This window comes from Eulemur rufifrons, chromosome 8, assembly GCF_041146395.1.
Source record: "Eulemur rufifrons isolate Redbay chromosome 8, OSU_ERuf_1, whole genome shotgun sequence".
In the NCBI taxonomy this organism is placed as follows: Eukaryota; Metazoa; Chordata; class Mammalia; order Primates; family Lemuridae; genus Eulemur; species Eulemur rufifrons.
The window spans coordinates 33709505-33719850 of NC_090990.1; the positions used below are offsets into that span (position 1 = coordinate 33709505).

Here is a 10346-nt window from a genome sequence, read left to right on the forward strand (position 1 = left end):
CGCTGAGTGACCCTTACGAGTCCTTTTTGATCCTGAAGTGTATTAGGTGCCGCTGTTGCTGCTCGTGTTGAGTCCAGAACCGTAGCTGGACATGGGTCTGGAGGACGAACAAAAGATGCTGACCGGATCCGGAGATCCCGAGGAGGTAAGGCAAGGTGATCGACTCGACCCTCTTTTCTAAGGCCCAGGACCCAGCCCGCCCAAACATGCCTGGGGCCCTCCTTGCCCTGGTTTCCCCTCTTGGATTTGCAGGGTCAGGAGAGCTGGTTCCCTCGACCCTTCCCCAGAATTAGTCGAGTGACTTTGGGCAAGTAGTCTTTCTCTGAGCTTCGGCTTCCCCATTCTATAAATGTGAAGGTTTAACGAGAGCGAAAATTCCGTATCGACTAAACTTGTGTCAAAACATTCAGGTGTTCTGAGGCCCTAGTTTGACAGGTTTGGGGAGCAAACAGACCAACTTTACCCTAGCTCAGGTCAGAAATCCCTGCCACATCTTCTTTGGAGGGTAGGAGATCTGGCCTTACAAGAGTTCTGTGAAAAAGTGGTTTCTTTTTCTTTGAGGGCGAAGGGAGGTTTATCTTTGGGGACAATGTAGGAATGTGTAGTATAATTCTGTGATGAAAGAAGGAGCGCTTTCCCAGACTAAGAGTGCCTGTATAATAAGTATTTATTGACTGCTTGCTATTCCAAGTGCTTTCTATGTACTAATTCATTTAATGTACACAATATTCCTATGAGGTATTAAGTGGTATTATTATTGCCTTTTTTACAGATGAGGAAACAAGCATGGATGTTAATATCTTGTCTAAGGACACAGCTAACAAATTGGCGCTTGGGTTGAATCCAAGCAGTGTGGTTCTAGGGCCAGGACTAACCGTAACCCACAGTGCTTTAGAAAAGCTACTAGCTTTTTGTTTCCAATTTCATTTCCTGTCTGTTCCTTTGTTCTCTCGTTACTTCAAGGTGGCCATTCTGGGCTTATGGATTCAGAATAGTTGTTAACTCACTTATCCCTTAATTTTTCTTAGTCTTATTATTTTCAGAAGGAAGTGGAGCCAGCCTCACAAAATTCAGGCAGGCCCACCACAGCAGTAGATGAGAAAAAGAAAGTAAATAAGCAGTAAATTTTAAAATTAAGAAAATGGGAGTATTGGCCGGGCGTGGTGGCTCACATCTGTAGTCCTAGCACTCTGGGAGGCCGAGGTGGGAGGAGGTCGCTCGAGGTCAGGAGTTCGAAACCAGCCTGAGCAAGAGCAAGACCCCATCTCTACTAAAAAATAGAAAGAAAATTAGCTGGACAACTAAAAATATATAGATGAAATTAGCCGGGCATGGTGGCACATGCCTGTAGTCCCAAAGGAGTCTCGCTTGAGCCCAGGAGTTTGAGGTTGCTGTGAGCTAGGCTGACGCCATGATACTCTAGCCCAGGCAACAGAGTGAGACTCCGTCTCAAAAAAAAAAATCCTGAACAGAAAATGGGAGTATTTTATGAAGAACCCACAATTCTAGAGGATTAAATATTTTTATTTAGTATGACGTTGGTTTTTCTCAATTGACTAGAATTTTTACATGAAGCAGTCCATATTCAGACTTATATTTGGATTTGTTTTTCTAAAATGTGCCATGATATTTTTGACACAAAATTATCAGTGTTGTAGCATTGCTAATAGGGAAATGATGTAAAGGTCTTCCTTCTAGTATACTAATTTCTGGTTTCTGACTCGGGCAGAATGTAATTTTAGTTTTTTTGGAAAACTTTTTCAGTATAATTTTTTTAAAAAGAGAAAGATTAAGAAATATTGTTTAATGAAAAACTAGAATCTAAATAGAATCTTCATGTTTAGAAGAAACCTTTGCCAATTGTGAGAATAAAGCCTGGGTTACAGTTGAACCTGCCCTACCCCTCATTCCCAGCCTGTATGAGCTTTGGTCTCTTCCCTGAATGGCATGGTAGAGAATGAAACAGATTGTATTGGGATATTGAACTTGTTCTTTTTATTTCTATATATACCTTTTCTTTTCTTTCCCCGAAATGTGGACACTTGCATGTACTGGCCGGCAAACACCTTATTTCTGACAGGCATTAAGACACTGATCAGACTAGGCTATGCCCCGGATTTAGGCCTATGCTGATGCACGGGGAATTTTTTACACTGCTCCCGTTGGAAGAAGGGAAACTAAATTTGAGATTATCCACTTGAATCAGAAGTAAATAGGTAGGGCCTGTGTTTCCAAGCTCGTGGGTGGACTTGTGTAGACCTTTGGTGCACTTATATTAATGGTTAGTCTCAGGGTTCTGGGAGTTCAGCAAGCCAAAAAACAGTGACTAACCATCTTCAGTCAGGCTCTGGCTAGAGAAGAGTTTAGTTTGTCCATTTTCATATTCCAAATTCAAGTTCAGAATCTAGAAAAAATGGCTTTCCTGCTTACTTGATTTAAGATGTAAGAACTAAACTTAGCTATTAATATTTCTAGCACTACTAGGACTTACCAGAATCGAGAACAAAATACTTCCGTTATGTAGGTCCCATATGAACATCTAACAGCTTGAATCTGTATCAGAAAATGTCTAATTACTGTTTCTTATCTCTAAACTGGGACTACTTCCTTAAGGAACTAATGTGATCAAATCATAACACATAAGAAGTTGTTTTACAAACTGTACAGTGTTAAGCATACTTAGGTTCCTGCTAATGAAAGTAGGACGGTATCTCCATCTTGAATTGAAATGTACCTGGGATTTGTTTTAATCAGGTGTACAGTAGGTAATGTGACAGACATAGAGACAACTGCTTTTGAAAAAAGAGTTTACTACTTATAGTTCCCAAGAGAAGGGGGCATACCACACTATGCAGGGCTACATAGGGAAGTGTCAGGGCTGGTCAGGAGGCAGAAGAAGTGAGTGGGAGAGAAAGCATGGCTCAGAGTCTTGGCTTCTGTGGGAAGAAATGGGTGAGGCAGGGTAGGCAAGCTTAATTAAATTTAGGATTGTATGGTTTGAATAATTTCATTGGGCTCTGGGCTATAAGGCCGGTCCCTAGTTCTGTATTTGACCCAGTGGTGATTTAGACAAAGGGAAATATGAGCTTGGTGTGTAAGACTCAGATAAAGAAGGTGGTTGGCTACAAGGGTTTTGAATTGATTGGGCTGCATATGGGAGGTATGCTACCAGACAAGTTGTTTGCTCTCTAAAACTTAGGTAGCCCTGGGAGGGCAGAATTAGCAAGGCCCCTAAGATGTCAAAATGTCATAAAAGCTAGAAAATAACATGATTAATATAATGTTTATCGTCAATAATTACATCATCAATATTATTGGGAATAACCATGCCATAAAATTGCTGCTGACGTTAATTTTGTTTTCATTTTGTAGGAGGAAGAGGAAGAGGAGGAATTAGTGGTAAGAGCTGTCTCAGGTTTGGAACTGTCTCAGTAAAAGCAAGAAGTTTGAGCATCATGAAACTGAAGGCATTTGAAGGACACCTTGGAGAGAATGGGGGTGGAATAAGCTTTAATACTTTCCATGTAATGGAGTATTTGGGGGTATGGTCTGGGAATCTGTGTCTGTTCTTGGTTTGGGGCTTCTTCAGTTGTGATGTCAGGGAACAGACAGCATCTTGAGGGCCTGGCACTCAGTCATCTGCTATTTATCATTTGATAAAGAAGGAACCTTTCTTCAGGTTCCTCCAAAGGAACCTTTCTTAGATGGTCCTTCTCTGTGTTAGCACTGCCTTTCTAGCTGGACAGCTGGGGTGCATAGGCCTGGTTCTCAGACAAGGGGAATTGAAATTTTAGACATGCCGTATCCCAAAATGCTGTGTTAACAAGTAAGGCCTCCTATAGGTCTACTTCGTTTGGCCAGGTTTCCTTTACCACCTTGTTTTTCAGATAGGACTGAGGCTTTCAGTGCATACTGGCAACCTTGGAAGGCAGGAATGTGAAACTTTTCCCTACTACTTAGCATCAGAATTGAATGGGAGACCCTATGCTGCCATGTCTGGTGGCAGTGTGGCTCTGCTAGCTGGCCTTCTGCACGGTAATTCAGAGGCAGCACCTTGGTTTGCTGGTTGTATTAATCAAAGCATGTGTTTGGTGGGTCTCCCCTAAAATCACCATTTTGTTCTTTTTCTGTTTCTCCGTCAGGATCCCCTAACAACAGTGAGAGAACAATGCGAGCAGCTAGAGAAATGTGTAAAGGCCCGGGAGCGGCTAGAGCTCTGTGATGAGCGTGTCTCCTCCCGATCACATACAGAAGAGGATTGCACAGAGGAGCTCTTTGACTTCTTGCATGCAAGGGACCACTGCGTAAGTCAATCTGAAGTCAGGAAGGGGAAAGCTTACAGTGGCCAGGGAAGACTTGGTGCTGACAACCTTTCCATGCTAGGGGCAGGCCCATCAATGAGTCTTTACTGTGACTCAACGTATGTCAGGTACAGTGCCTAGCATTTTACATAAAAAATCTTACCTAATCCTTATCACTTCCACTGGAGATAGGTATCATCATCCCCATTTTACAGATAGAAACTAAGGCTCAGAGAAGAAAAATGAACGTCCCAACTTGCATTGCTAAGGAGTGGGGAAGCTGGATTTTGTACTCTTTTTTTTTTTTTTTTTTTTGAGACAGAGTCTCACTTTGTTGCCCGGGCTAGAGTGAGTGCCATGGCATCAGCCTAGCTCACAGCAACCTCAAACTCCTGGGCTCAAGCGATCCTACTGCCTCAGCCTCCCGAGTAGCTGGGACTACAGGCATGCGCCACCATGCCTGGCTAATTTTTTCTATATATATTTTTAGTTGTCCATATAATTTCTTTCTATTTTTTAGTAGAGACAGGGTCTCACTCTTGCTCAGGCTGGTCTTGAACTCCTGACCTTGAGCGATCCACCCGCCTCGGCCTCCCAGAGTGCTAGGATTACAGGCGTGAGCCACCGCGCCCGGCCTGGATTTTGTACTCTTAAGTAACAGACTCTTTAAAATAATTTATATCCTCCAGTGTGTCTTACACACAGTAGTTGGTATAGAAAGTTGTTTTTTTTTTTAAAGTATACTTGTGCTTGACTCATATAACACAGCAAGGTATTATATAAATTACATGTAGGCAGAATTTGATATGGTTGCTTCTATTAAAACTCGGTGGCCAATAAAAATATGACAAGATGTTCAACATCGGTAGCCATTAGGGAAATACAAATCAAATATACCATGAGATACCATTTTATACCCACTAGGATGGCTATAATAAAAAAAACAGATAACAAACCTTGGACAGGATATAGAAAAACTGGAAATCTCATACACTGCTGGTAGGAATGTAAGTTGGTACGGCCACTGTGGAGAATAGCCTGGCAATTCCTCAGAGGATTAAACATGGAGTTAACATATAACCCAGCAGTTCCACTCCTAGGTGTATACCCAAGAGAAATGAAAACGTGTCCACACAAAAACTTGTACACAAATATTCATAGAAGCATTATTCATAATAGCCAAAAAGTGGAAACATAGATGTCTGTCAACTGATAAATGGATAAATAAAATGTGGTATATCCATAAAATGGTATATCAGCAATAAAGAAAAATTAAGACTTTTTTGTTTGTTTTGTTTGTTTTTGAGACAGGGTCTTCCTCTGTTGTCTAGGCTAGCATACAGTGGTGTCATCATAGCTCATTGCAACCTCAAATTCCTGAGCTCAAATGATCCTCCTGCCTCAGTCTCCTGAGCTAGGACTACAGGTGCATGCCACCATGCCCAGCTAATTTTTTATTTGTTGTGGAGATGGGGTCTTGGTGTGTTGCTGAGGCTGCTGTCAAACTCCTGGGCTCAAGCGATTCTCCCACCTCGGCCTCCCAAAGTGCTAGGATTCCAGGTGTGAGCCACTGCCTGGCCAAAAATCAAGTACTTTTCTCAAACAAAGTAAACACAGAGGACTCAAGCCTATAATCCTAGCACTTTGAGAGGCTGAGGTGGGAGAATCATTTAAGCCCGGGAGTGCAAGACCCCATCTCTACAAAAAATAGAAAAATTAGCTAGGCACAGTCCCAGTTACTTGGGAGGCTGAGGCAGGAGGATTGCTTAAACCCAGGAGTTGCCGTGAGCTATGACGACGCCACTGCACTCTAGCCTGGATAACAGAGTGAGACACCGTCCCCCCCCCAAAAAAAATGAAACGTAGAATTACCATATGATCTAACAATTCCATTTCTGGGTATATGCCCAAAAGAATTGAGGGTAGAGACTCAAACAGATATTTATACATCTATGTTAATAGTAGTATTATTTACAATATCCATAAGGTAGAAACAACCCAAGTATCCGCTGGTGGATGAATGGATAAACAAAATGTGCTATATACATACAATGGGGTATTATTCAGCCTTAAAAGTAAAGGAAACTGACACATGCTGCAACATTGATGAACCTTTTGGACATTATGCTAAATGAAATAATCCATTCACAAACAACAAATATATCATTCTACCCATATGGGGTACCTAGAGTAGTCACATTCAGAGACAGAGAGTAGAATGGTGGTAGCCAGGAGATGTGGAGAGGGGAAATGGAGAATTATTGTTTTGTGGGTACAGAGTTTCAGTTTAGGAAGATGAAAAAGTTCCTGAGATTGATGGTTTGAACAATGTGAATATACTTAATGCCAGAGAAATGTACAGTTAAAAATGATTAAAATGGCAGATTTTAAGTTACATGTATTTTACCAAAATTTTTTAAATAATGAAGTGCTGAATTTGCCATAACATGGATAAACCTTGCAAACATTATGCTACATGCTAAGGGAAAGAAGCTAGTCACAAAGTCACACATATCGTATGATACCATTTATATGAAATGTCCAAAATAGGCAAATCATAATCTGTTCCCTTATTACATGCCCTCTTGGTGATTTTCCTCCTCCCACTTTGTAGTCATTCAACAAGTATTTAAATATATTTATAAAGCAAGCACTCGGTTAGAATCTGGGAGTGACACAGACACGGTCCCTTCCTTCACTGAATTTATGAGCCAGCATAACAGACAGAAGCAGAACAATTACTAAACTGTGGTAAGTCCCTCTGGTGTAACCTCCTCAAGCTGGCATTCACTGAACCTCCTATTTAAAGCCACTAAGGTTTATCCTCCCTCTATTTTATTTTCCTCATAGCATTTATTACTATCAGAAGTTACCTTATGTATGTGTTTATATTTCCCTTATTACTCTGTAAGTTCCATAAGTGACAGAGATGTTTACAGCTATAACTCACTCAGCACTTACAACATGAGCTGGCATATCGTAGGTGTTCTGTAAATACCTGTTGAATTAATATGTAATATTAACATCACTGTGATGGGAGGTATACGTTTCTGCGGGAAGACAGAGGAGAGACAGATTTGTGTAGGGGTAGTGGCTTGTTTAAACTAGATCTAAAGGAAGAATAAAGATGAACAAAGTTGAGTTCCAGATAGAAGAGAGTTCACTAGGGCTCAGGTGTGGTGTGGGTGTGAGAAGAGGAGTGGTCAGAAAAGAGGCAATACTGTTTCAGGTCATGAAGGACCTTGTAAGCTATGACATTAAAACTGCCAGTTGATGACATCCTTTTCTTTTCCCTATCTAGGTGGCTCACAAACTCTTCAACAGCTTGAAATGAATGTGCAGACTCATTTACCTCAGCCTTCATCACCTGGGCATCTGGATACTTCCTTATGGATTTGAATATGCCATTTGTTTTTAATTTGTGTAAAAGTTCATATGAACTTCATGGATTTTGGCTTAGGCAAGTAGCTTCTATGTAATTAGCAGTGATTCCATCTAAATAAAATTTTGGGAACTGCTTCCTGTCTTTTTTTAAAATTTGGAATTTTTTTTAATCTGAAAATTTCAAGCACATATGAGAATAGATGGAATGATAATCAACTCCCATGTAGCCATCACCTAGCAAGTACATATGTCTTAATGATAAGGACTTTAATTTTATTTATTTTTTATTTTTTGAGGCAGGGTCTTGCTCTGTTGCCCAGACTGGAGTGTACTGGTGTCATCATAGCTCACTGTAACCTCAAACTCCTGAGCTCAAATGATCCTCCTGCCTCAGCCTCCAGAGTAGCTGGGACTACAGGCATGCACTACCATGCCCAGCTAATTTTTCTATTGTTTTGTAGAGACGGTTTCTCACCTTTGGTCAGGCTGGTCTCAAACTGCTGGCCTCAAGCAAACTTCCTGCCTTGGGCTCCCAGAGTGCTAGGATTACAGATGTAAGCCACTGTGCCTGGTCTAGGACTTTATTTTTTATATACCATGATGCTATTATTACACTTAAAATAATGGTAATTGTTTAATACTAAATACCTGGTCCATACAAAAGTTTCTCATCTCAAAAGGATCTTTTGACAGTTTTTTGGTTTCAGTGTCCAACAAGGTTCCTTTTTTTAAAAATATATTTTTTAAAAAGAGGGGAGTGAAGAGGGTATGGGGTTGTGGAAGGAGGGGTACTGGAGTCTAAACAGGATGAGAGTGGTGCTGGCAATGAGAGATTGGTTACATATAGGGAGGATTGATCCAGTAAGTAAATATATTGTAGATAGTAGAATAGATAGTAGAAGCTAGCAATCAGAGAATGGAGTTATAAATATGGAAAAGGAAAAAAACAGAATGAATCCTGTGGTGTTTAGATATTGGTATGAACTATATAAATACAGATCTATTTAGTAAACATATACATGCCAGTATGTGTACAAGTAGGGAATACATATGTTCCCTATCTCTGTCCACAAAGAGGGCTTTTTTTTTTTTTTTTTTTTTGAGACAGTCTCACTCTGTTGCCCGGGCTAGAGTGAGTGCCGTGGCGTCAGCCTAGCTCACAGCAACCTCCAACTCCTGGGCTCAAGCAATCCTACTACCTCAGCCTCCCGAGTAGCTGGGACTACAGGCATGCGCCACCATGCCCTGCTAATTTTTCTATATATATTTTTAGCTGTCCATATAATTTCTTTCCATTTTTAGTAGAGACAGGGTCTCGCTCTTGCTCAGGCTGGTCTCGAACTCCTGAGCTCAAACAATCCGCCCACCTCGGCCTCCCAGAGTGCTAGGGTTACAGGCGTGAGCCACCGCGCCCGGCCCACAAAGAGGACTTGATTGTCCAATAAAGGGATCCAGGGCTCCTTGGAGAAATGAGTGATTCCAGGGCTGAGACGGAAAGTACAAATAAGCCTGGAACAAAATGTACTGTAAAGAAGGAACTGCTCAAAGAATGACAGGGACATGTCAAAAGTACACAAAAATCATTAGCCAGATCTGAGAGGATTATACCCCACTGAGTAAGATAGGAATTCATTAATCCATACTAAATAAGTAAATGAATTAGTTGAAAGTTTGGTGTGGAAGGGGATAGTTTATAACTAAATTTTAAAATTAAAAGGATAAAGGACACTGGAGAAGCCTGGCAAATAGCTTAGACAAAAGGTCCATCACCAAGAATGGGACAAATAACTCTACCATCCAAGGGCAGCAATGAGAACACAGCTTCACTGTGATTCCTGCTAAAGATACATAAGCTGAATCTAACCAGACAAATTGAGGGACAGAATACAAAATTGGACACAGTACAAAATAGTCCTCACTGTGTCAAGGTTGTGAAAGTCAAGGAAAGACTGAAAAACTTTCAGGCTGAAGGAGATTAAAGAGACAAGATAAGTGAATGCAACATGTGATTCGGAGCAGGATCCTTTTGTTCTAATACTAAGGACATTATTGGGACAACTTGTGAAATTTAAATGGAATCTAAATATTAGATGGCAGTGATGTATCACTGCTAGTTTGAAATTATTAAAAACAAAAAACCCCAGTAAATCCCAAATGTGTATAATAGAAGCTGACTTGAGAGCAACAGTTAAGAGCTCTGAGCTGTCCACATTCCTATGGCTAGTGTTGGAATCAGCCATATTTCCCCATAAAAACAGTAAATAGGAGGCTCCACAGTATTGCTAGTAATGCACGTTGCTCAAGGGATAGGGAAAATATTTCCTCTTCCACCTGGGAAGACATCCTAGGTCATCCAATAGAATTGCAATGATGGCAATGTTCTATTCTGTACTGTCCAATGTGCTAGCTACTAGCCACATATGGCTCCTAAGCACTTGGAAATGTGGCTAATGTGACTGAGGTGCTGAGTTTTACATTTTATTTTAATCAATTTAAATTCAAATAGCCATGTGTGCCTTGTGATTATGATATTGGAGAATGGAGGTCTAGCAGTTGTAAATTCAACCACCTGAGTGGTACCTGAGAGAAGCAGGCCCTGTAGTGTAGGCATTGGAAAACTGCTCCTCCACTCCAACCAGCTGTAGCTCTTGGGAATGCAGA

General features: G+C 40.9%; 1 protein-coding gene across 2 annotated transcripts; it reads left to right on the forward strand.

The window, feature by feature from the left end:
- The first annotated feature begins 6 nt into the window (after positions 1 to 6).
- On the forward strand, positions 7 to 7819 carry UQCRH (ubiquinol-cytochrome c reductase hinge protein). 2 transcript variants are annotated; one of them, XM_069477881.1, is made up of 4 exons: positions 7 to 145; positions 3373 to 3399; positions 4143 to 4304; positions 7603 to 7819. In XM_069477881.1, exons 1-4 carry the CDS (start codon positions 92 to 94, stop codon positions 7633 to 7635), a joined length of 276 nt encoding a protein of 91 aa, XP_069333982.1. In that variant the 5' UTR covers positions 7 to 91; the 3' UTR covers positions 7636 to 7819. The 2 variants fall into 2 exon arrangements, with proteins under 2 accessions (XP_069333982.1, XP_069333983.1); XM_069477882.1 differs by lacking the exon at positions 3373 to 3399.
- Positions 7820 to 10346: the final 2527 nt, after the last annotated feature.